General features: G+C 45.4%; 1 protein-coding gene across 1 annotated transcript in view; it reads left to right on the forward strand.

Annotated features, from left to right (window-relative positions):
* CCDC148 (coiled-coil domain containing 148) overlaps positions 1-27571 on the forward strand; it is a 113989-nt gene that overhangs the window by 33451 nt on the left and 52967 nt on the right. The window contains exons 9-10 of the mRNA XM_075000982.1: positions 15479-15617; positions 19249-19455. Coding sequence (XP_074857083.1) covers positions 15479-15617; positions 19249-19455 — 346 coding nt within the window. The remainder of the gene's footprint in view (positions 1-15478; positions 15618-19248; positions 19456-27571) is intronic.

Consider the following 27571-nt stretch of genomic DNA (forward strand, 5'->3'; position numbering starts at 1 on the left):
CCCATCCTCCACAACACTCCCTGCCCCTACGCCCACACCACAGAGCACCCAAGAGCACCCCCCCCACTTTTCTTTTAAAAATAAAAGCAGACAGTGGTTTGTCAAATCAAACATCTTTACTACAACTCGTATTATTATTATTATTATTATTACTATTATAAATATTCTGAACAAGGCAAACTATGTACAGGGGAAATCAAACTGATAGGTATATATACATTATAAAAATCGGGATAACATGAAAGGGGAAGACAAGGAAGGGGAGAACTATTTACATGGGGGGGTAAGGATCAGCATAGTAATGGGTCACAAATACAAACTATTTACAAGAAAAGAACAATAAACTGGGGGGAATATATACAAAGGTGGGGGCCACGTCCTGGGCCCCACGCCCCTACAGTCCAGCACTGGGGGTGGGCGGCTGGGATCCCCGCCTTGGCCGCAGACCTGGCGGGGGCTGGCTGGGGGCCGGGTGGACCAGGAGATACGGCTGGCGAGTGTCAGCTGGCCCCAGGTCCCCCTCAGTGGAATGGCCCTCGGTGGCGGGTGGCGGTGCGACGGCGGACGGCGCAGCGGCTGGAGCAGTGGGTGGAGCCGGCAGGGCGGGCGCTGCGGCGGACGGCGCGGCCTGGGGGGCCAGGGAGTCCGCGATGCGGTTGAGGGTCCGCATTTAGGCCCCCCATGCCTCCTGGCGCCAGGCCAGCGCCCACTCCTGCAGGTGGAGGCAGCGTTCCTCCACCCGTAGCTGCTGCTCGGCGACCTCCAGCTGCTGACGGTGGAGGGCCAGCGGCTGGGGGTCCATCGCCGTCAGCTGGTGGTGCTGCGTCCGCCATCTTCCCTGCTGTGGGGCCGGTCAGTGCTCCGCCGAGGGACTGGCCTGGAGTGATGGCCCCGGAGGGCTTTCCGGGACCACTGACGCCTCGCCGGCGCTCTCCGGTCCTTCCGGTGGTGCAGCTGCAGAACACAGGAGGAGGGAAGAAAAGTGGAGACAGCCGTTTGTGTGGGCCCCGAGCTGTGGCCCTTGTCCCCCCACCCCTCTGCTGCAGGTTCCCCATCCTCGTCCCCGGGAGATGCTGCTGTGATGGGGTTCTGGGGTCCCCCTGCACTGCACCCCGTCCTCTGGCAGGAGTGACTCTCACTCAGCAGGTATGACAGGAGGTTTATTAGGCAACAGATGCCCAGTTTCTCACAGAAGTGACAGTACAGCAGTCAGAGACAGTCCTTCCAACCCGTCCTGGGGAGAAGACCCTGAGGGGTGCCCTTCTGGGGTGTAGCTTTCCCCCTCCTCAGGCTGGCTGCCTCCTAGCTCTCCCTTCCCCTAGCCTCTAACTGCCACCCCTGATTCAAAGCCAGCTCGGCTCCTCCCTCCTCTTTGTTCAGGGCAGAGGTGTAACCTGCCAGTTGTAGCCCCAGGATCATCCTTAGCCACTGGGAGCTATTCAGCTTGTTGCTCATATCTAGCCTGAGTCTCGCATTTGCACTTCCCCCCACTCCATCACATGCTGCTGCTGCTGCTGGGTGTCCGACCCCCTCCCCCCGGGGGACCCTAGAGGTTCTGCTCCCCCCAGCCCCGGGGATGGGGCATGGCACTGTCGTGCTGGGGGGGCAGGAGCTGATGCACTCCTGTGAGGGACATGCCACTGCTGTCCTTGGGGCCATGGTCATCTGGGCATGTGGAGGGCCCTGGTCATATCTATTACTCCCACCCCTCAACCCCGGGGGTGTGCACCGGGGGGGGTACATAACTGACAGTCCACTCCCACGGTCGGGGGACACCCGGGGGGTGGACGCCCAGCTGGAGCTCCTGGATGGGAGGATGATGTGGAGGCTGGCGTCACTGGAGGAGGAGTCCCTCTCCTCCTCCTCCTCCTCCGGTGCCCCGGGGGTGGTCTCCTGGGGGGGCCCCTGGGGTGCAGGGCTTGCCTCCGGGGCGGAGTCCGCCTCCGGGGCCTGCTGGGGCTCCTCGGCTGAGGTATCAAGAGTAGCCGGAGGGGAGGAGGTATGCCGGGGGCCCAGGATGGCCCTGAGCTCCCTGTAAAAGGGGCAAGTGACGGGGGCGGCCCCAGATCGGCCAGCCGCATCCCGGGCCCGGGCGTAACCCTGCCGCAGCTCCTTCACTTTACTCCGGACATGATCCAGAGTGTGGGCAGGGTGACCCCCAGCGGCCAGGCCCTCGGCCAGCCGAGCGAATGCATCCGCGTTCTGTCTCTTGCTCCCCATTACCTGGAGCACCTCCTCCTCGCTCCAGAGCCCCAGCAGGTCCCGAAGCTCAGCCTCCGTCCAGGAGGGGCCCCGCTGCCGCTTCCCCACCTGGCTGCTGGGCTGTGAGCCCTGGCTCCCCTTGGGGGGGTCCCCTGGGGGCGCTGGGGGCAGCCATCATGGCGAGTGGGGGTGTGTGTGGCTGCAGAGGAGCGTGCAGGCTAGCCACGTGTTACTGCTGCTGCCTGCACACTCTCTCAGCTTCCTGCACAGGAAGGAAGGCGGCGGGGAGCCTTAAGGGGCCGCTCCACGTGGCCACCATTGAGTTCAGGGGCTGGAGAGAGCGTCTCTCAACCCCTCAGCTGATGGCCTCCATGGAGGACCCCGCAATTTCGATGTTGCGGGACGCGCAACGACTACACGTTCCGTACTTCGACGTTGAACGTCGAAGTAGGGCGCTATTCCCATCCCCTCATGGGGTTAGCGACTTCAATGTCTCGCCGCCAAACGTCGATGTTAACTTCGAAATAGCGCCCAACACGTGTAGCCGTGACGGGCGCTATTTTGAAGTTGGTGCTGCTACTTCGAAGTAGCGTGCATGTATAGACGCGGCTTTACTGTGTTAGTCTTGGGCAGATACTCAAATTTGTGTATGAATATGAATATTCAAATCCAAAATCGCCACAAATCTTCCTGTGATGAAAACCCAGTATCTGAGGGAAAGTGAACAAAAAGGTCAAGAATGAACAGCAGTTTTTAAGGTTGACAAACAAGTGTTTTGCCTAGTTCTAGTGTAGCTCTATTGCTACACTATTGCAACCATGGTACAATCATAATTAGAGACGTGTACTACTGTTTCTACACAGCCATTTTTAATGTTCTAGTGCACTAGAAAATGCTCCTGTTATATAGGAGGGAAAATCAGGAAAGAAAAGCTGAACAAAAGCAACTTTTAGCCATTGGTCTTCATCCACTAGGGATGATTAAAACAATAAAATTCCCCATTCTGCTTCAAGTAATGTACCTTTGGGTTCTCTGCTTCAGGTGTGCGTGTCTTTGAGAGAGACTTTTTAGTAGCAGTGCCTGTTGGTCTGTGAGCCCTGGCTGTCTATATTGGAATAAAATGCCCGCAGTGTTATGCTTGTAAGATGCATGGACAATCTTTTTCATGGAAAAAGACAGTATGACATGTTTATTGAGAATACAATGTACAAAGCAGACGCATCATTCTCACTCACACACTCAGTGTTGTTTAAAGGTACCAGTTTGTGGCTTAGACTAATCTGATGGCCAGTTAGATTGGGCCTTAGGTGGGAAGCCAAGTTCTGTCATGATTCTGTTTCTCTGAGTCTGTTGCTTGTCAAGACAAACCCAAAGTACCATGCATGACAAGCCATCTTGTATAAGAATCCCTTCTTACGCAGACCTGTGGATGTTGCTGCATCTTGTAATCAACCACTTGGCAACATAATTAGTTACTTTGCAAACATATGTATATCTGGGGATTGTTTTCATTCTTATTTAACATCAGTCTACTGATGACTTTTCTGGATTCTGCCTGACCTTGTTTTCAAAAGGATGTCTTATCTTCACACACTGGGGCTATGCCTACACTACAGAGATCTTCTGAAATAAGCCTTTCCAGAAAATCTCTTCTGAAATAACTTTTTTAGAAAGAGAGCATCCACACACAAAAAAGTGGCTCGCGATCCACTCTTTCAAAAGAGAGCATCCACATAGCCTCTGCTCTCTTGAAAGAACAAGCCATGGAGCAAAAACTCAGGTGCCATGAGGACTGCTCTTTCTGAAGAAGGGCCCTGCAGAGCATCTGCACAAATATATATACTTTTTTCAAAAGAAGCTTTCGAAAAAAGGTCTTTCTGAAACGGGGAAGGAAGAACGATTTAGAAAGGAGTGCCAGGTTCTTTCGATTTACTTCCGAAAGAACACTTTTTGTGTGTAGGTGCTCTTTGGGATCTTTCAAAAGAGCCCCCGTCTTTCGAAAAATCTTCTTCTGAAAGAACTTGCTAGTGTAGATGCAGCCTGGGAGGGCTTACTTCTAACTTCAGGGTTGTCCATCTGCCCCTCACCCATCACCAAATACAATGGGCACAAATGGTAGTTCCTTAGCACTTCCAAGTCTCCAGCCCCTCCTCTGACTGTCTGGATGCTGTGCTTGCCTTCAGGCTAATCTCTTTCTAAACACTCACATTCTTCATTCACACAAACAAAAATTACGTAGTTGATTCACTCAAACAAGGATTACATGGATGCTTTTGTAAGAATAGATCTAATATAAATATTCTCAAGATTAAAGTAACTACTATGATTGCAAGTTTTCCATAATAAAAAATTCTTATGGAAAAGAGTAATCATAAGGGTAAAAGAATGGACCTCTAGAGGTACCTTCCAGCTGTATGAGCTACATATGTATATTTGTATATGTATGAACATCGTGAGTCTCATGGATCCTTCTGTTTTGTTCCTGCCTTGATGTCAATGACAGACACAGACACCTGCTTAATACAATTTTACCAACAGCACTAGGCTGCTCCTTCCTGCTAATCAGAAATGGTGGTTAGATGTTATCAGTAACCTAGTCTATATAATATAAGAACATAGCTACATCTACACTAGTCCAAATCTTCTAAATGGCAATGCAGATGGCCATTTTGAAGTTTACTACTAAAGCACTGAAATACATATTCAGCGCCTCATTAGAATGCCAGCAGCCATGGCACTTCGAAATTGGCGCGGCTCGTCCAGACGGGACTCATTTTCGAAAGGATCCCGGTAACTTCAAAATCTCCTTATTCCTCCCAGCAGGTAGGAATAAGGGGATTTCAAAGTTGCTGGGGTCCTTTCGAAAAGGAGCCCTGTCTGGATGAGCCATGCCAATTGCAAAGTGCCGTGACTGCCAGCGTTCTAATGAGGCGCTGAATATCTATTTCAGTGCTTCATTAGTAAACTTTGAAATGGCCATTTGCATAGCCATTTTGAAGTTTTGAGCTAGTGTAGACACGGCCCATATGAATGGCCATATTGGGTCATATAAAAGGCCCATCAAGCTCATTAACCTGTTTTCTACTCTGGCTGATTCCAGATGCCCCAGATGGAGTGAACAGAACAGGTAGTCATTGAATGATGCCTCTCCTGTCATCCATTTCTAGCCTCTGACAGAGTTTAGAAACACCGTTCCTGCCGATCCTGGCTAGTAGGTCTTGATGGACCTAACCTCCATGAATTTATCTAGCTCTTTTTTTGAACCTGTTAAAGCCCTGGTCTTCACAACATCCTCTGGCATGGAGTTCCACAGGCCTACCATGCACTTCATGAAGAAAATGTCCCTTTAGTTTGATTTAAATTTGCTACTCATAAATTTCATTTGGAGATTCCTAGTTCTTATGGGAACAAAAAAATAACTTTTCTGTATTAACTTTTTATATACCTGTCAAGATTTTATAGATCTCTATCATATCCCTGCTTAGTCACCTCTTTCTAAGCTGAAAAATCCCAGTCTTTTTAATCTTTCTTCTTATGGCAATATAACATGGATTATATTTGAGCATTTTGGGTCATAAAAGTTCATTTGTCTGTTTTTTCCTAAACTATTCTTACATCCTGACTGGCTAACAATTGCTTCATTTTGTTTTTATCATTCATGTGAGTATATCTTGAGCACATAAACTTCTCTGTTGCTGACTAGTTTTGTTACTGCTTTTCAGGTTTTCTTGCAGAAAACAGTGGAGTAGTCAAATCAGTGTTTCACAGTGCAGTAGAATTTCTGTTGTTTGTTTTAGGTCCTTGCATAGCATTAAATAAAATAATCATGCTCATTGAACATGCTTAGTGTACTGAGGACTGTTGTACCAGCCTATGTGGCCACAGTTGAGGACATCATCCTAATAGGCCGTGACTACACTAGCACCCCGCTTTTGAAAGGGGAATGCCAATGAGCCACTTCAGTAGATGTTAATGAGGCGCTGCCACGCATATTCAGTGCCTCATTAACATAATGGCAGTGGCGCGTGTTTCGAAAGTGCCACTTTCGAAACACACACCACCAGTGTAGATGGGGCCTTTTGAAAGGACCCTCCAGATTTTGAAAGCCCCTTCTTCCCAAAACCAAATGGGAAGGGGCTTTCTAAATCCGTGGGTCCTTTTGAAAGGCCCTGTGTACACTGGCGGCGTGCGTTTTGAAAGTGGCACTTTCAAAATGCATGCTGCCACTATTATGCTAATGATGTGCTGCATATGCCTGGCAGCTCCTCATTAACATCTACTGAACTAGCTTATTAGCATCCCCGTTTTGAAAGGGGGGTGCTCGTGTAGCTATGACCATGCTGTATATATGTAATTGGTAGTAAACATTCTGTTTAGCTTTTAGTTTTATCTTCCAAGTACTGATGGAGAGGGAGCAATCTGCATAATCATGGGTTGTTTGAAAGATATATTGAAATATAAATCCATTAAATTCAGTGAGGAGGCAAAAATGGACTTGAGGTCAGTGATATTTGTTCATGGCACACTTATTTTGAAACACATTTCTACATTATATTATCATTTCATGTGTTTCTGAATTACTTGTTAATGTAGACACTAAATTTACACTAATTAATACAGTAAGGTAATATATAAGTGGTGTTAGAATTTTATGGCATTAAATGTACTTTATACAAAGCAAGATGTGTTGTTTTCTAGTGTTTTGATTCCAAAACCTCTAATAACTCTTGGCACTTCCTTTGTTATGGAAGCATTAGCCTTAATTGGGTGAGTGATCATTAAATGCAAATATATCAAAGTTGTCATAGCAGATTTTTTTTTCTTTTCTGTTTTGAAAATGTTGTTTTCAATCTCTAATGGAGTATAAGAAAATTAAACAGCCATCTGTCACATTGCATGTTATTTTTTTAATTCACCTTAATACCTTTATTTTTATTAATGCATCTCCATATGACACATAAGCAATTAGTAACCCTATATACAAAATCAAAACAAAAAGCGGTCAAGTAGCACTTTAAAGACTAGCAAAATAGTATATTAGGTGATCTTCCGTGGGACAGATCCACTTCTTCAGACCATAGACAGACCAGAACAGACTCAATATTTAAGGCACAGAGAACCAAAAACAGTAAGCAAGGAGGACAAATCAGAAAAAGATAATCAAGGTGAGCAAATCAGAGAGTGGAGGGGTGCGGGGGGAGATCAAGAGTTAGATTAAGCCAAGTAAGCAGATGAGCTCCTATAGTGACTCAGAAAGTTCCCGTCCCGGTTTAAACCACATGTTAATGTGCCAAATTTGAATTTAAAAGCCAGCTCGGCTGTTACTCTTTGAAGAACTGTGCGAAAGTTCTTTTTCAGTAACACACATACATTTAGGTCATTAATAGAATGCCCCATTCCATTAAAATGTTGACTAACTGGTTTGTGGATCTGGAGTGTCTTTATGTCTGTTTTGTGCCCATTGACCCTTTGTCTAAGGGAGTTAGAAGTCTGTCCAATATACAAAGCATCTGGGCATTGTTGGCACATGATGGCATATATGATGTTAGCAGAGGAGCATGAGAAAGTGCCCGTGATTCTGTGAGTAACCTGGTTAGGTCCAGTGATAGTATTTTCAGAGAAGATATGTAGAGAAAGCTGGCAGCGGGCTTTGTTGCAAGGAAAGGTTCCAGGACTGGTATTCCTGGGATATAGACTGTGGCTGTTAGTGAGGATCCTCATAAGGTTGGGAGGTTGTCTGTAGGAGAGAACAGGCATGTCACCCAGGGCCTTCTGGAGTGTGGCATCCTGATTAAGGATAGGTTGTAGGTCTTTAATAATTCGGTGCAGTGGTCTGAGTTGGGGGCTGTAGGTGACGAGCAGTGGTGTTCTGTTCTTGGCTTTTTTGGGCCAATCTTGGAATAGCTGGTCTCTGGGTATTCGTCTGGCCCTGTTGATATTTGTTTTTTTACTTCTCCTGGTGCGTAATTCAGGTTTATGAATATTTGGTAAAGATCTTGTAGTTTTTGGTCTCTGTCAGTTGGATCAGAGCAAATGCAATTGTATCTAAGAGACTGACTGTAAACAATGGATCTAGTTATGCGTGCAGGATGCAAGCTAGAAGGGTGTCGGTAAGTATAGCGATCAGTAGGTTTTCGGTACAGTGTGGTACTGATCAGGCCATCCTTGATTAGTACTGTAGTGTCCAGGAAATGTATCTCTTGCATGTTGTAATCGAGGCATAAGTTGATGGTGGGGTGTAGATTGTTAAAGTCTCTGTGGAATTCTTTTAGAATCTCTGTACCATGGGTCCAAATCATAAAGATGTCCTCAATGTATCTTAAGTAGAGGAGGGGTAATAGGAGATGAGAGCTGAGGAATCGTTGTTCCAGGTCAGCCATAAATATATTAGCATATTGTGGGGCCATGCGGGTGCCCATAGCAGTTCCACTAATCTGGAGGTATAAATTGTCCTCACATCGGAAATGATTGTGTGTGAGAACAAAGTTACAGAGGTCAGACACCAGATTGGCTGTGGTGGCATCAGGAATGGTATTCCTGATTGCTTGTAATCCGTCATTATGTGGAATATTAGTGTACAGAGCCTCTACATCCATTGTGGCAAGGATGGCGTTATCAGGAACTTTTCTGATGTTTTGTAATTTCTTCAGGAGGTCAGTGGTATCTTGGATATAGCTGGGAGTATTGGGCTACGTCTACACTAGCCCCAAACTTCGAAATGGCCACGCAAATGGCCATTTCGAAGTTTACTAATGAAGCGCTGAAATACATATTCAGCGCTTCATTAGCATGTGGGCGGCCGCGGCACTTCGAAATTGACCCTCCTCGCTGCCGCATGCCTCGCCCCGATGGGGCTCCTTTTCAAAAGGACCCCACCTACTTCGAAGTCTCCTTATTCCCGGGAATAAGGGGACTTTGAAGTAGGCAGGGTCCTTTCGAAAAGGAGCCCTGTTGGGACGAGCCGCGCGGCGGTGAGAAGCGTCAATTTCGAAGTGCCGCGGCCGCATGCATGCTAATGAAGCGCTGAATATGTATTTCAGCGCTTCATTAGTAAACTTCGAAATGGCCATTTGAATGGCCATTTCGAAGTTTGAGGCTAGTGTAGACATGGCCTTGGTGGCATAGCGTTTGAGGAGGGAGTCCACGTAACTAGATAGTCCGCTGGTAAGGGTGCCAATACTCAAAATGATAGGGCGTCCAGGGTTTCCAAGTTTGTGGATTTTGGGAAGTAAATAGAATACTCCAGGCTGCGGCTCAGATGGTGTGTCTGAGTGAATGAGGTCCTGAGTAGCAGCAGGGCGTTCCTTCAGTAGTTCTTGTAATTTCCTTTAGAATTCCAAAGTGGGATCAACGGAGAGAGGTCTGTAAAATGTGGAGTTGGAGAGTTGTCTGGCTGCCTCCTGTTCATAGTCTGACTTATTCAGGATGACAACAGCACCCCCTTTGTCAGCTGGTTTGATTATGATGTCTGGGTTATTTTTGAGACTGTGGAGAGCATGGCGTTCAGCATAGTTGAGATTGTGTCTCATTTGGCATTGTTTGTGTATAATGTCAGACTGGGCACGGTTGCGGAAGCACTGTACGTAGAAATCCAGACGTTCACGACGACTATCAGGGGGAGTCCACAGAGTTCTTCTTCTTTTGTTGTTGGTGGGGGGGGGTCAAGAGAGTCAGACTGTTGTTCATCGGTGTGCTGGAAAAATTCCTTTAGACGGAGGCAGCCAAAGAAGGCTTCAAGGTCACCACAGAATTGTATTAAGTTCGTGGAGGAGGTAGGGCAGAAGGAAAGACCCCGGGATTAGTTATACAAAAATATTTTGTTTCTAATTCCATGCTCCCTTGCACCCTATATAATCAATTATATCTTTAAAAAGTAGGTATAAAATGCTATCAAGCAGAAACCTCACTCATGCTAACGTTGGTGTTTTTACACCAGTTTTGTTGTCACTGTCAGTCATCACTGGGTTTAAGTCTTGTAACTTTCTGTAAGATTTGTTTTGTCGCAGCTACTAGGTCTATATTGTTAGTATATAAGTTAATAAGAAATTGTTTACAGATACTATAAGTCTGTAAGAAATCCTGGTTGTTCCTTTGTAAAAGAAATTGCTGTCTCTGAAATCAGCTTTCCTTTGTGTGAGTGAGGAAAGTGTGAATGTGGTTATGTATGCAAATCAATCAGTTCCCAAAGCCAGTCTGTTTGGATAAGCAGCTACCAGCAGCACCTGGCCAGAGAATAGGAGCTGAGTCCTATGAAGAACCCACCTAAGAATGAGAAGAGGCTCTGTCAAGAGACAACCGAAGTCCCATCTGCTGTTAGCTGATGACTCATGGTCATAGGGCATCCTGGGGCAGTGGGACAGGACAAGAGGACTGAAACATATAAAAGGATCTGTGCAAAGCTATAAGGGAGTTCTTGCCATCCCCACTCTCCAGATTATTCTTGGCTGGTTGGGGAGGCAGGAGGAGACTCAGAGCCCTGTCCCTTTGCCCCTCCCATTCTGCTTAGTATGGATGGTACTAACTTGAGTACTATGCTGACAAGAGAAAGCAAGCTGACAGGAGGGTCATGTAATCAGCTCGCTGCCCTCGATTCATGACTGCAGCCATACACTGAGCTCACTATTCCTTGGCTTCCTTCACTGTCTCTATTTAACGCTTCACCTATATGAGTTTGCCTGCATAAGTGTATGAGTGCAGGGGTGTATGAGTGTATGTGGTTGTGTGCTTCAAAGCTAGTAACGCTCTTTCCTTTAATTCAACAGTGGCATTTAATAAAATTCATATGAGTGTAAATGAAAGTAAGGTAACAGGCCCCTTCAGCTGCCTGAGGTCAGCTGTATCAGTGCTCAAAGCCATTTTTAAATAGAGCTAGAAATGTACTGCCAGGTGTACAAGAACTCCATTCTAGCCCCTAAAGGAAAATGTTTGAATTGTGTTTCTTCCCGACTCAGTGGCTGTGTCTACACTAGCCCCAAACTTCGAAATGGCCACGTAAATGGCCATTTCGAAGTTTACTAATGAAGCGCTGAAATACATATTCAGTGCTTCATTAGCATGCGGGCAGCCGCGGTACTTCGAAATTGACGCGCCTCACCGCTGCGCGGCTTGTCCTGACGGGGCTCCTTTTCGAAAGGACCCCACCTACTTCGAAGTCCCCTTATTCCCATCAGCTCATGGGAATAAAGGGACTTCAAAATAGGCAGGGTCCTTTCGAAAAGGAGCCCCGTCAGGACAAGCCGCGCAGCGGTGAGGCGCGTCAATTTCGAAGTACCGCGGCTGCCCGCATGCTAATGAAGCGCTGAATATGTATTTCAGCGCTTCATTAGTAAACTTCGAAATGGCCATTTGTGTGGCCATTTCGAAGTTTGGGGCTTGTGTAGACGTAGCCAATAGGTGCCACAAATTGCATAGGCTGTGGCCACAGTTGGCCAAAACTTCAAAATGGCCATGCAAATAGCCATTTTGAAGATTACTAATGAGGCGCTGAATTGAATATTCAGCGCCTCATTAGCATTAGGACACTTCTGGCCATGGCACTTGGAAAGCACTGCTTGCGAAAGCGCGTGGCTTGGCGCAGCTACTACACGGGGGTCCTTTTCGAAAGGACCCTGCTCCTTTCGAAATCCCCTTATTCCGGATTTCGAAAGGAGCGGGGTCCTTTTGAAAAGGACCCCCATGGAGCCGCGCGCTATTGAAAGTGGTGCTTTCGAAGTGCCATGTCCGGAAGTGTCCTAATGCTAATGAGGTGCTGAATATTTAATTCAGCGCCTCATTAGTAATCTTCAAAATGGCCATTTGCATGGCTATTTTGGAGCTTTGGCCAAGTGTGGCCACAGCCACAGAGTCATGGAGAGGCAACAGAGTGCATCTACACAAAAAAGCAGATTGACAGAGCAATCCACTCTGTTGACAGACAGCAGCCACATTGCCCTGCCCTCTGTCGACAGAACGGCTGACTTGACTTTTTGAGGGATATCTCTGTGGAGACAAAAGCAGAGTTTTGTCGAGATTCTGTTGACAGAAGGCTTTATGAATGTAGACCAATGGTTCCCAAACTTTTTGGCATCACGCCCCACTTTTGATTACTGAGAAACCCTCATGTCCCGTCCCCCCCTTATCACAGGCCAGCCACCCCAGCTGCCTGTGAGCCACCTGCCTGAGCCCCTCCCCTCCCCAAAAGCCAGACACCACCAGCCCCTCATCTAACTCCATCCTCCTCCTCCCCCCACAACCTACACTCGCTCACCTTTGCAGGAGGCAGCTAGCTCCACGTGGGCCTTTGCCGGCTGCCTGCTTTTTATAGCGGCTGCGCCAGGTCGCCCATTGGAAATGGCAGGGGCTGAGAGCCAGAAGCAAAGGCCAGCTTTTTCTTTGGCTGGGGGGCACAAGTGAGGGGGGGCTGGGGAACCATGGTGTAAATGTTCCCAGAGTTCTTTTGACAGAAGGCCCCTTCTGTCGACAGAACTCTCCAGTGTAGACATAGCCATGGTGATTAAATTTGTGGTGGTACTAAGACTGCTATCAATTCTTATTTAGTTTTTTATTTTGTGTGTTACTGTCATGTCCAGATGCCGTAGTCGTGGATCAGAAGCCCACTGTGCAAGGCACTGTACACGACAAAAAATTAAAAAGCTCCTCACAGTGCATCCATTTTACATGTTTCACTTTGTCTCATTGATGCCTTACAACTCTTTCTCTGCATTGGGCATGCAAAGTCTTTATCCAAAAAACGATGAGAGTTTAAGGAGTCATAATAGGTTTATGCTATGTTTTGCACATAATATTCCAGAGTTTGAATAAACCACACGCCTTTTTGCCAAGTCGCATGTTTCTATGTGCATAATTGCTTTCATTGTCATCTCTCTTCCCCTGCCACCCTGCCATTTTCTTTCTTTCTTTTTTTTTTTTAATTTAAATTAGAATCTGTCTGCTAGTTCATTTCATACTCAGTTAAATTTTGCCGACTGGGGCTAGTTATGAATTCAGGTATTCTAAACTGTCTCAGAAATCATGCGATAAACATGTCTGGCCCTTTTAAAAAAAACCATACTTTTCTTTACTAGCGAAAACTATCTCAGACACCTCAGCTTAGTGAATGGAGATAAAATATTGCTACAACCGTCATTGTAGAGGAAATAACAGCTAGAAGTAGCATTTTTGAACAAATTATATTTCACTTGGAATCTTTTACATAATGTCATTTCTTAGGTTCTTTCACACACTTTAGCAACGAGTCTTCTTTCTCTCACAGTCATATTTTCTTTCTCTCTGTAATAGGCCTTTGGGATGCTGGAGGGACCCCTTAGGATCAGCACTACCCTATTCCAGAAAAATATCTTTGGAACAGAAAAATTTTCTCACTGAGAAAAAGGCTTTGGGGAAGCACTTTAGGGATTGGGGATATTAATAGGACCAAAACCAGAGGGACTAAAACCAGAGCTCTGGGAGCAAGATAGGGTTGACTGTTGGATACATTTTCTCAGTATCAGACCTTTTCTGAGAGCTGTTCTGGGAAATATGAAGGGTGCTTGGTACACACTGTCAGCTCTCCACAGATATGGACTCAGGATCATTCTAGACATCTTATGGTTTTTTTGCACCTCAGATGTGGCAATCCTAAAGCAATGAAGGCTGAAACGCTGCCTGCTTCTGTAGTGTCAGCTGGGTCCTTTATGTTTCTGGATACACTCTTGCTCTTCCATGAGGCCAACAGAACACAACAGGCTGGAAATTGGGATCTCCAGGGCAGCCAGAAGTGTAGTTCAGGTTACTGGTGAAGACTTTTGAGGAAAGACTCCAAATGTATGGGAACCCCAGCCCCTTCCACCAGAAAGGGATTGATATGGAAGAAGATAGGAGTGCTGACTGCTCGCCGCAGGGTTTGAGCATATAACCATCTGCTGTGTGTTTTTCTTCTTTGTTTATCTGTGTTTTTTGTTGCCTTACAAGCTTGAGATTGGGCAGCGGTTGAACTCGTTAAAGGAGGACCAAGACAAAGTCCAGAACAAAAAAACCCCCAAAAGTGTTTTTGTTTTGTTTTTTTCCCCCAAGAACAATTCACAGGCTTTGTTTCTTTTGTTTTGTTTATCTTAGTACACACTATTTCCTTTTTCTTATAAATCTAGTCATACCTAACCTCTGTATGAGCAACATTTTTGTACCTTCTGTGCACCTCAGCTGAGCATAATCTGACCGTGAAGGCAGAATTTGATTAGTATGTCATCCTGGTTTAAAAGATTGTAAATTACTATGTCTCACTGACTCTTTTTGTACCTTGGTCATGCCATTTTGGCCATGAAAGTTTATAAAATCAGTTGAAGTATGGCCTTAAACCATACTTAGATACTATAAATTCAGCTCATTGGTGCACAGATACAAAGTTAATGAATGTTGTAAGAGAACCAAGAGGGATACAAGTTCTTTCCTTCGTTTTCCCATATCGTTTCCCCATATTTTCCATCTGTTGTATATTATATTATGTTTTATTTTATATTTATATTATTGTAATGACTACAAGAAGAAGCAATATAGTTTTGTACTCTTTCACCATAGAGTGAAGTTAGAAAAAAAAAAAGTTCACTTTTACAAAGACGTGAGAGAGAGCCATATTTAGGAATGTCACTTAGGCTATGTCTACATTACAAAGATCTTTTGAAAGAAGCTCTTCTGGAAGATCTTTTCTGAAAGAACTTCTTTCGAAAGTCTACATCCACATGCAAAAAAGCACATCAGAAGGGTCATCTGCTCTTTCGAAAGCGTGTGTCCACACAGCCCCTCCTCTTTCTAAAGAACAGGCCAGGGATCAAAAAATCAGGTGCCATGAGGACTTCTCTTATGAAAAAAGGGCCCCGTGGAGTGTTTATACATGTTTTCTTCTGAAAGAAGGTTTTGAAAGGGGGCACTCTTCTTGAAATGGGAGTGGAAGAGAGCTTTTGAAAGGAGTGCCTCATTCTTTTGATTTACTTTCGAAAGAGTGCTTTTTGTGTGTAGACACTGTAGGATCTTTCGAAAGAACTTGCTGGTGTAGACTCAACCTGTCTGTAATTAAGATAATTTATGTACCTGTTTCCTCACCCTGCAGTGAGTTCCAGGAGGGAAGACCTCATTATCAGTGCATTATTCCTTTGATGTTAATAGGACTGCACTCAGGTGCAGAGGTATGCTCATTAGCCTACTGCAGTCAGGTCTTAGAAAAAGAAATCAACTGCAAATGTTACTATTTTCATATGTAATCAATTTAAAATTTAAAATTTATGCTTCATTTGATTGCTTACAGGGACTTTGGATGGAGTGAAGAAGATCACTGGGTTTATCAGACTGTTGTAAATCAGTATCCAAGTGACCTTCAGAGCAGAAGAACTCTGTACTTGGATATGCTACAAAGACATCTGCCTCACAAATCTAGGCATGATCTGGTCAGTGCTACTGCATATGCTAGACGGTTTCTTTTTAAAAATTGATTTAACAGAATAGTAAACGAACGCACTTTTATTACCAAGACTTAAGAGAAAATTTACTCATATTTTGTAATTAATTCAACTTATGGTTATAAATACAGTCAAGACTGAGCATCTGAGTTCATGCTTTATTTGCTCAGTTACCTGTAAATGAATTCTGAAAAAATGTATCACCTCTGCAAAACAAGAGATGTGGCATTTTTCTAAATCCATCTGCTCTTCTGGACAATGCAACGACAAATCTAGCATGTTAGGATAGTTTGTGCTTAAAGGTGTTTACGTGCACACCAAACTATCATGGCTCTTGCCTCCCTGTTCTCTTCTTATGAGTAGACACAATGGCTGTGTCTACACTAGCAAGTTATTTCAAAAGATTTTTCAAAAGAAGAGGGCTCTTTTGAAAGATTCAGCGGAGTATCTACATGCAGAAAGCATTATTTTGAAAATAAATCAAAAGAATGCGGCACTCCTTTCGAATTCGCTCTTCCTTTTCTGTTTCAGGAAGAGCTCCACCTTTCGAAAGCTTCTTTCCAAACATGTAGACACTCTGCAGGCCCTTTTTATCCCCGAAAGAGCAATCTTCACGGTGTGTGATTTTTCGATCCCTGGCTTGTTCTTTCGAAAGAGCAGGGGCAGTGTGGACACTCTCTTTCGAAAGAGCAGATCGCTTTTTTGATCCACTCTTGTGTGCGGATGCCCTCTTTGAAAGAAGTTCTTTCAGAAGATCTCTGTAGTGCAGACATAGCCCATATGTATTGTTACAGTGTCAGGGACCAATCATTCTAACTATTCCAAGGCATGCAGTTGAGGGGGAAAAGAGAGAAGGTTACCCTGAACCTTGAAAAGGGTATGTTTTACTGAAAACAGATGCTGCTGAAAGTGCCTTCAATAAGTAAACATAATTCCTTACAAATGGATTGCTGGGAAGTTTTGTATTGTATAGTGTGGCAGGGACAGGGTGAAGGGCCCCTCAGAAGGAGCCCAAACAAGCAGAAGGGCCTGCAGCGCAATGACAGGCAGCTGGGTGGGAGATGGCTCAGCCTAATTAAAGGCAGCTGGCCCCAATGACTGGGCCATAAGAGGCCTTTAAAACCCTTCACAGAGGGAAGGACAAAGAGAGAGAGAGAGAGAGGTGAGCAGAAAGATGCAAGGAGACAGGAGCAGAGAGAGAGAGAGAGAGAGAGAGAGAGAACGAGAACGAGAACGAGAACGAGAACGAGAACGAACAGGTTTGAGAAGAGCAGAGGAGAGCAGCAGGAACACCAGAAATCACAGAGTGAGAGCTGGAGCTTCCACAGATCAAGAGTGAGGACTCGTGACTGCTATGGCCTGGAGAAGGTACCGGGGGGCATTGTCTGGGGAAGTGGCCCAGGGAGAAGAGCTGCTGTGCCAGGGGCTAAGGGAGTTAGCTCCTCCCACTGGCAGCTGCACAGGGTCCCTGGGCTGGAACCCAGCATGAGTGGGTGGGGGCTGGGTTCCCCCCAGACCAACCCTTGCCAAAGGGCAACAGGACCCTTAAGTGATCCTAATGGACTGAACAGAGGCCAGAGACCCAGGAATAGGACTGACTTTGTCACAATACCAGTTCACGGAATCCTGTAAATCTTTTCAGGGCACAGTGCAAAATGTGCAAAAAGTGAGCCTCTTTTTTTACCCCTGCATGTTCTTGGGCAGCGAAACAGAAGGATGCTCAATCCATCTAAGAATCTGTTGTGAATTTTCAAAGCTTCTCCTGCTCCTAGGAACTGAGCTTGAAGATACAAGGAGAGAGCATGGGCCTTGTGTCAAATAAATCAAAATAAAATGTTTGTCTGGTTTTAGGCCTCCCATTCTTGAAAGTCTCAATTTTTAACAAATCCAAAACTACTGGATTATAATCCAGTTTGGATTCATTATGGTCTTAACCAACTATATTTCACCATTCTAAATATAGAAATGTTACAACAGTATTAAAACTAATTCTTAAAATAGTTACATAATATTAGCATAACTAAACGGGGTTTATTTAATACCTGCATTAATGATTGGCAGCCTATTTTAGAAGGTTGTATATTTTTTCTTTTTTGAATGTTTGGCAGGTGTGAAATTGGCATAAATTAAGCTTTATGAAACACAGCTAAGTAACAGTAAAATTAGATAGAAGGGTGTGAATAATGAACTAAAATATGGTTGGTTTTAACATATTGGAGCTTTCAGATCCTTATTTTTTAATTTGTTGAATGTTTTCCTTTTTCTTCCTAAGAGTTGGTGCCTGGTTTGGTACTTGTATCTACTTTCAAATGGGAATGCTTATCAAATATTATGTCATTGTGTGGATAAATGTGAAGCATTAGTATTATTTACATGATTGTTCTTAGAGATCTTGAGAGATATGGGGTCCTATTATTGTAGGAATGGAATATACGCAGAGTAAGATATGGCCCCTCTCCCAGAAGATTTTACAATCTGAGGATCTGATTCCATTAGTCATCGTCACACCATTACGCCTTAATACGATAGTAGTCCTGTTGATTTTAATGGGTTTTTGTGAAATAAGGCCCTGATCCTGTTCACATTAAAGTCTCTCAATTTGCCTCATCTATTCAAGGCTACAGTGGGTGAAAAGATGTAATGGGACTGTTTGTATACTCTTTGAGGAGATTTAAGACTCATCTTCTCTTTTTTTACATAGATTGTTGGCAGTGGGAGAACCAGAATGTATTCTTACTATTTTATGGATTGAGTTAAAACATGTGGAAACGAACAGCTTCCCTTCTTTTGGATTAAATGTAAAAGAGTTAAGCTCCTTTATGGAACCAGATAGCTGAAACAGCAGCTTCCAAGGGCTCGTATCTGCAGAGGGGTTTTGCTGGCATTGTTTGTGAAGATGTGGTGTCAGTGGAAGATGAGCATTAAGACCAGGGAAGCATAGCTAGAAATGGAGGGGAAAGCCAAGGATATAGACTAAATAAATGCTGAGAGCATAGCCTGGAGAAAAGCCTAAGGAAAATCCCTATGGCTGGATGCTCACAGTTCAAAGCCTTTTTCATCATAAAAAAACCCCAAAACTGTACCCTATTTGTTCGATTCCTTTTGCGTTCAGAGAATCAGGATTTTGTACACTTTTGTAAATAAAAGGGATTACATCTGTTACTTGTCTCATCGTCAATTTCTCCTTCTCATCAAAACAGTCTGCAGGACCCTGAATTTTGGCTAACAGCAGAGGTCAAAATAGGGTAATAGTAGATTTCACATTAGAAGAAATAGTGAGGCAAATTAAAATCTCTTTTCTACTACATTATTGCAACTCTGTTGACTTCAGGGGAGCTATTATACCACAAAGGAGAACAAAATTTTTTTTTAACTAAGGGCCTAATCTTGCAAGCTGTTGAGTACCTCCTGTGAAGTCATGTGCATACTCAAATTCTGTTGAAGTTAGGAAAATTGAGGGTACTGATTACCTTCATCACCTTCCAAAATCAGAACCTCCATTTTCAAGTCCATGGGAATATCATTAATTTACTTCAAACCTCACAAGTCATTAATATTGTCTAGAATTATTTGTTGTTTTATCTATTGTTTTACATTTTTTTGAAATGTTACTTTTTAGGTTGTTCATGAAAAAGCTTGGGACCGGTATCGTTTTGCTAGGAATCAACACAGAGCTTTGATTCTAAACTGGGCTCAGGCAAGAAAAGCCTTTTTACTGAAAGCGGTAATGACTGTTGCAGAAGCCTGTGCTGCTCATGAGACAGAAATGATGTTGGCTAATAATAGAAGAAAGCAACAGGAAGTCTGTGCTGATCTGAAAGGAAAGGTAGGTTCAGTTATAAGACCACACATGAGTATTTTGGTAGGAGTATTCTTGTCTGTTCAAAATTAACCCCCAAACAAAAAATCTTGCTTAAGGTATAGTAGTTTTCGGAGAAAAAAAAATCCAAAATGGAGATTGATTTGTCATATTCTTGTTCTTAATAGTCTGATTTAGTCCTTCCGGGGAGCATTTTATTATAAGAAAAATATGTACCTGTATGTGAGTGAAGAAGAATGTGATATTTTGACAGATATTTGTAATTTTTTTTATCTCTCTATTCTTCTTTCGCGAGCCTTGAACTGCAAGTGACTTTGAGGTTACTGGTTTATACCTGAGTTCCTGTTTGACTTCTTTGGAACTCATGAATGCTTGAACAGCTTTGCAAAGTTATTTGTCCTGCTAAATGTTACTTAAAAATACATATTGAGCACCTTAGCTATTTTAAGTCAGATCTGGCCCTTCAAGACTAGGTACATATCAGTAATAACCTTAAAATGAACAAAGATGAAAGTTTTCATGTCAGAACTTCACCTTCCTTTCCTAAGTGTCTTTTTTTTGCTATTGCCGTACTTCATTATTACAGTAAACTCTTTCGTATCTGGCATTGTATTATCTGGAATGCTAAAATAACCAGCATTTTAACCATAAATAAATTTTAGTTATGATTCCGTAAGTACAGTATAATGAAAGTAAATACAAATAAATACAGCAAATACAAGTTTACAGCGACAATACTGCTGTAGTTGACAAATAATGTACTCTGCATACATTTTTGTTTGTTTCATAATATCTACTCTTGTTTTTCTTTAGTGTTATGCATTGTTAGGTATACCTTTTTACTATACAGAATATTTGAATGTCTGGCACCTCCTGATCCTGGGGCTGTCAGGTATGAAAGAGTTTATTGTATAACTTTAAAGCTGTATCTACACTAGCAATGTGAATTGCTTAATAAGATTGAGAGATTAGATAAGATGATTTAACGTACAAAGGGGCTACAAGTGGGAATACTTGGAGCCAGGTTGAGAACAAATGGGTTAAGATTATAGGAAAAACCTAGAATAATAGCCATGTGGGGAGAAATAAAATGGTTATAGGATCAAACATCCCAAAGACACAGGAGGCTATTCAGGAAACCCATGGCCTTGGAGCCACCACACTGGCTTTTATACTCCTTAACCTTGAGGATAGGATAAGAAGCAATGGGTTTAAATTGCAACAAGGGAGGTTTAGGCTGGACATTAGGAAAGCTTCCTGTCAGGGATGTTGAGCACTGGAATAAAATGCCGAGGTAGATTGTGGAGATTAAGAGCAGGTTAAACAAAAACCTGTCAGGGATGGTCTAGGTCAGGGATGGGCAATACACTGGAGATGTTTTGCCAGAATAGGCCTTGGCAGGTAGGGTTGCCACATTTTTGGGCAGTGTTTGCAGGGATCCTCAGCTGAAGGGGGACAGGGAGAGGAAAACCAGCAGCCCTGTGGCCGGGAGGCTGCCACAATTGGGATCACTGGGTGGCGGAGAAGGGAAAAAAACCAGAAGCACCACAGCTGGGAAGCTGCTCCACTGGGAGGCTATTGCCGGGCTGGGGCACCCTGCATCCCAGCTGGCTCCTAACTGCAGGGCTGCCGGGTTTCCCCCACTCCCACAGCTGGGGTGTCTGTGGCTCAGGCTGATGTCAGGGCTCTGTGCCTCAGCTACAGAGCTGCCAGGGTTCCCCTCTCCCCCTGCTGAGGTTCCTGTGGCTGGGAGTCATCTGGGGCACAGAACCCCACTGACAGCCCCAGCCTCAAGAAACCTGTCTGGGGCAGGGAATTTCTGTGACAAGTTCTGCAGTGGGACGTCTGGCAACCCTATTGGCAGCCACCGGCACTTTATTTACTTGTGTGTCCACAGGTACTGCCGCTTGCAGCTCCTGCTGGCCAAGGATCACTGTTCCTGGCCAATGGGAGCTGTGGGAAGTGTACAGACTAGGCACCATTTCTCACAGCTTCCATTGGTTGGGAATGGCGATCTGTGAAAGAAGGAGCTGCCAGCAGCTGAACTTGTTCACACACTGGTAAATAAACTACTGGCAGCCTACCTAGGGCTAATCTTGGTAAGCTACATACAACCCCATGGCCACTTATTGCTCACCACTGGTCTAGATGGTGCCTGGTCCTGTCATTACAGCAGGAAACCAGACTTGATGAACTCTTGAGGTCCTTTCCAGTTCTATGAGTCTAGTGTCTCCTTTTACAAATACAAAAAAATTACAGATTTTTCCCAGAATTTAATTTGGAAGTCAAATTGTTGTTTTGGACTTTTTGTGTAATTGAGATCAATGTATAAGCAAAATGCAAGTTTAATTATCAGATGCTACCTTGTTAACCAGATTCACACATTACTGTCAGGGATTTTTCATCCCTCAGGCATTATCGTCCCCGTGGGCCAGGGGAAACAAGCCTTTGAGCCATTAATATCACCACAGGGGCAGGTAGACCCTAAAAAGTACATAGGCTGCCATTTTGCGCGCTTAGTAACGGTCACTCTGTGTCAGTTGGTTTTACCGGTAACCTGAACTCACAGACATTTCAAATCATGAATTTCAAAATCCAGGCACCTCATTGGTCCAAGGTGAGGTAGCTCCTGGAGAGGGACCTGGTTGAGAACAGGCCCCTCAGAACATTCATATGATAATGAACTCATGAATAATTCATAAGTATAGGACATATAAGGCGGCGCCCCGCAGCACTGGGGGGTCAGCCAGCCAGTGAGTCAGTCAGTCAGCCCAGTCCAGTCGGCACCTGCTCGCCCAGTAGAAGACTTTGCGAAGAGCTCCTGAGCTGAGGAGAGCTCCTGTCTCCTGAGCCTGCAGCGCTGCAGCCACCCAGCAGAGTCCGCTCTGCTGAGACAGGCTACTTGAAATCACTTTACTTGAAATCACTCTCACTAAAAGAGCTTAGGCAGTGTATTCTGAGGTGATTCAGGTGAGGGACGAACTGGCTTCACCCTTAGGGTGAAGTACTGCGCCCGCACCCTTTAGCACCCAGAGACTGCCGAAAAAATCACTGCGGCATCTTCGATCCAGCCGCCGACAACAGGCCGAGAGCGGACGGGGAGTGGGGCAAACTGGCCCCATCAATAGGGTGGGGTACTGCGCCCATTCCCACTGAGGCCTAAAGCCTGCAACTCGCGCAGCACCATCGACCTCGCTGTCACCGCCTCAGCCTTCCATCACCGGACGCAGCCACTTCAACGGACCAAACTACAGGACACGTAAAATCCCCACGCCCCAGGATATTAACTTTATAACTTAAACCGGGCCACGTGGTATATTTACCACAACATAGCTTAAAGCTAATTTCTAATTATTATTCGGGGCTGCACACCTGCTTAACAACCCCATAGTTGAAAGTTTGTTAGTTAGGATTTTATTGTTATACTCTCTCTCTCTCTCTCTTTATAACCCTTTCTTCCCTGTTTCTCTCTTTCCCCATCCTCTCCAGTCCCCGCTGAAAGAATCAGTGGGAAAGGAACCTTGTCAGGCTGGTCCGCAAGGGATCCGATAGGGTAACCTAATCAGTTGCCCAGGGTATATGAGGGGGGCAAACTAAAACTTACCCCTTGTAACCTGGAGAAAACAAAAAGAGCTCACTAAACCTTTTGTCCTTGTGTCTAGCAAGGAAAGTCTCTCATAGACTTCATCAATGGAATCCTTAATGACATTTGTTGTAAGTTTTTAAATTATAGATAAGTTAGTATATAGTGTTATAGTTTAATTGTTGTATTGTTAGTTTGACTATTACTGTTTGTGCTAATAAATATAATCCTTGTTTAATTCTACCCTCCTCTCCGTGCTTCACCCTTCCCTTTAGCCAATAGGCCAGCTCCTGCCCTACCAGTGATCAGTTTCCCCCGGTCTCTCCCTTCACATCTACACTGTGCTCCAGGCCCCACTTCCGGAGGTGGGTGGGGTTGGTCTGCAGAGGGGCGGAGCGGCACACCGCCAGTTGGTGGGGCCTGCTGCCGACTCCTCTGTGCCCTCGCTCGAAGCCCCGTGAGGGATCCGACGGATTGCTGGTGCGGGGTCAGCGGGGGGTCGTTTCTCCCCCGCGATTCTGCCCGCGCTGTCAATTACCTGTTTCAGAAATTGTTTGTATCACAAAGGCCATGTCTGCACTTTTGAAAAACTTCGAAGTGGCCATGGTAATGGCCAAATCGAAGAATACTGATGAGGCGCTGAAATGAATATTCAGCACCTCATTAACATGCCGCTAGATGCAGCACTTTAGGGCTATGTCTACACGTGAAGCCTACATCGAAGTAGCCTATTTCGATGTGGCGACATCAAAATAGGCTATTTCGATGAATAACATCTACACGTCCTCCAGGGCTGGCAACGTCAATGTTGAACATCGACGTTGCGCAGCACCACATCGAAATAGGTGCAGCGAGGGAACGTCTACACGCCACAGTAGCACACATCGAAATAAGGGTGCCAGGCACAGCTGCAGACAGGGTCACAGGGTGGACTCAACAGCCAGCCGCTCCCTTAAAGGGCCCCTCCCAGACAGACTTGCACTAAACAGCACAAGATACACAGAGCCGACAACGAGTTGCAGACCCTGTGCATGCAGCATGAATCCCCCGCTGCAGCAGCAGCAGCCAGAAGCCCTGGGCTAAGGGCTGCTGCATACGGTGACCATAGAGCCCCGCACGGGCTGGAGAGACAGCGTCTCTTAACCCCCCAGCTGATGGCTGCCATGGAGGACCCCACAATTTCGACGTTGCGGGACGCGGATCATCTACACGGTCCCTACTTCGACGTTGAACGTCGAAGTAGGGCGCTATTCCGATCCCCTCATGAGGTTAGCGACTTCGACGTCTCGCCGCCTAACGTCGAAGTTAACTTCGAAATAGCGCCCAACGCGTGTAGCCGCGACGGGCGCTATTTCGAAGTTAGTGCCGCTACTTCGAAGTAGCGTGCACGTGTAGACACAGCTTAGAAGTGCCATGGCCAGCAGCATGCTAATGAGGTGCTGAATATTCATTTCAGTGCTTCATTAGTATTCTTCGATTTGGCTATTACCATGGGCATTTCGAAGTTTTTTGTAAGTGTAGACATAGCCAAATAGACATATGCTACGTCTACACTAGCACACTTCGTCGAAGTAGCCTATTTTGAAGTAAGAATATCAAAATAGGCTATTTCGACACATGTCATCTACACGTCCTCCAGGGCTGGTGCCGTCGACATTCAACGTCGAAGTAGCGACAGGGAATGTCGAAAGGAGCTGCCCCAGAAGGAAATGCGGAGCGTCCACGCACACAAGCACTCTCCATTGAAATAAGGGGCCAGCAAAGCCTGCAGACGGGGTCACAGGCTGGACTAGCCCTTCTGGGGCAAGAGCAAGCTGCTCCCTTAAAGGCCCCCTCCCAGACACACTCGGCCTGCACAGCACGAGGTCCACAGCCGACAACTGGTTGCAGACCCCACGCACAGAGCATGTACCCCCAGCCGCAGCAGCAGCAGCCAGAAGCCCTGGGCTAAGGGCTGCTGCATGCAGCGACCATAGAGCCCTGGGCTGGACAGAGCATCTCTCAATGCCTCAGCTGATGGCCGCCATGGAGGACCCCGCTATTTTGAGATAGCAGGACGCGGGTTGTCTACACACGCCCTACGTCAATGTTGAATGTCAAAGTAGGGTACTATTCCCGTCTTGGGATAGGAATAGCAATTTCGACATCTCTCCACCTAATGTCGATTTCAACGTCGAAATAGCGCACGGCACATGTAGATGCGACGCGTGCTATTTCGACATTGTGCCAGCTGCTTTGAAGTAGCTGGCTAGTGTACACGCACCCAGAGAGATTATTTCCAGTAAATTGTTCTGCTTCTGGTGATTGTTATGTCATTAATAGCACACAGCTGCAAACACAGTGAATGTTACTTCACTGTTGGACCTATCACCATTGCACACCTAACCCGCTCATAAGAGTAGCAAGAAATAAGTCTCAGTAGCAGATGAGGGAACTTGATGTCGTGCACTTCTCCTTTCCTGCCTCTTGGCAGTGTAAGTCAGACTGTTCTAGAGCTTCAGGTGCTACATACAGAATGTTAATGTTATCTTGGCTGTGGGGGAATGGTAGATCTGGAAAGTGCGTAAAGGAGTCAGAGTGAAACTGCATTGAGATTATTACATACTTAGTTCCTCAAAGATTTTTAGGGCCCTAACTCATTATTTAAATGGAAGTTAAGAGTTTAATCTGAGCCAGAGAGAAACTAAAAGTTTGGGTGAGAAAATTAGTGAGCTGATAAAGTTTTTTTTAAGCATTTTGCAAAATTCAGAGTAGGAACTAAGAATATGTCTGTTCCCTTCTTCCTATGATTGAGCTGAACCCTCTGTGCAGATTCAGAAAACTTGGGTAAAAGGGAAAACGGAAGCTTTACAGATATAGTCACATATTTTCCTCACATTGTTTGCCAAGTTTATAGAAAGTGAAGTGTAGTTTTCTTCTGAAAATTGACAGTACAGTTTTATGGAGTCTGATGACAGCTTTTAATGTACTTTTTCCTTTTAAAATTGTAGACACGGTGAATCAGAATATTTGTGCAGAGAGTTTGTCAAGGACAGAGAGATTTTACGTTTGGGCTGCATCTACACTGAGCCATACGGCTGGCAGCTTGACGTAAATGAGCGGTCTCAAAAATGCAAAGACCCACTCATTTGCATATTCACATGACTAAGTTGCATGAAATTGCTCTGCCAGCAGAGGCTGCTGCTGGCAGAAAACAAGAAGTGTAGAAGTGGTTCTAATGGCAAAAACCCCCTCTGTCAACAGCCCCTTATCCTTGATTTTTTTCCAGGCATAAGAGGCTGCTGACAGGGGGGTTTTGCTGTCACAACCATATCTACGCTGCTTGTTTTCTGCTGGCAGCAGCCTCTGCCGGTAGGGAGACCTCACATGAATGTGCAGACGATCCATGTGAATATGCAAACACCAGACATTTGCATTTTCGAGTCCACTCATTTACATCAAGCTGCCGGCACTACAGGTCATTGAAGCCTTGAAGTCTTTTTCCAAAGTAAGCATATTTACCTAGAGCAAAACGGGGAGGGGATACGCTTCGAAAAAGTAACACAGGATCAAAAGAATTGTTCACACAGTTACAGAAGGACATACACAAGATTTTACTGGTTCAAGAAGTAGCAAGCATTAAAAGAAGTGATACAGGCAGACACATTTTAGGTGTACATGTGTGCAAATCTTTGAGACAGCCAGCCTACATAGGCTGCGTCTACACGTGCACACTACTTCAAAGTAGCGGCTCCAACTTCAAAATAGCGCCCGTCACAGCTACACGTGTTGGGCGCTATTTCGAAGTTGAAATCGCCGTTAGGCGGCGAGACGTCGAAGTCGCTAACCCCATGAGGGAATGGGAATAGCGCCCTACTTCGAAGTTGAACGTCGAAGTAGGGCACGTGTAGACGATCCGCATCCCACAACATCAAAATAGCAGGGTCCGCCATGGCGGCCATCAGCTGAGGGGTTGAGAGACGGTCTCTCTCCAGCCCCTGCGGGGCTCTATGCTCACCGTGTGCAGCAGCCCTTAGCCCAGGGTTTCTGGCTGCTGCTGCGGCAGCTGGGGATCCATGCTGCATGCACAGGATCTGCAACCAGTTGTCGGCTCTGTGGATCTTGTGTTGTTTAGTGCAAGTGTGTCTGGGAGGGGCCCTTTAAGGGAGCAGCTTGCTGTTGAGTCCGCCCTGTGACCCTGTCTGCAGCTGTTCCTGGCACCCTTATTTCGATGTGTGCTACTTTGGCGTGTAGACGTTCCCTTGCAGCGCCTATTTCGATGTGGTGCTGCCCAACATCGAAGTTGAACGTCGACGTTGCCAGCCCTGGAGGACGTGTAGACGTTATTCATCGAAATAGACTATTTCAATGTCGCTACATCGAAATAAGCTATTTCGATGTAGTGTGCACGTGTAGACATAGCCATAGTGTGTAAGCATGCCAATAAAAACTTTGTCATTTCTTGTGTCAGGAACAAAAATGTTCTTCTCTATAAAAACAACATTGACAGAAAAAAGAGGAAGTACAAGGACAGGCCATGAAAGCTGACATATATTGGTA

The sequence above is a fragment of the Carettochelys insculpta genome, chromosome 8 (genome assembly GCF_033958435.1).
Source record: "Carettochelys insculpta isolate YL-2023 chromosome 8, ASM3395843v1, whole genome shotgun sequence".
Classification (NCBI taxonomy): Eukaryota; Metazoa; Chordata; order Testudines; family Carettochelyidae; genus Carettochelys; species Carettochelys insculpta.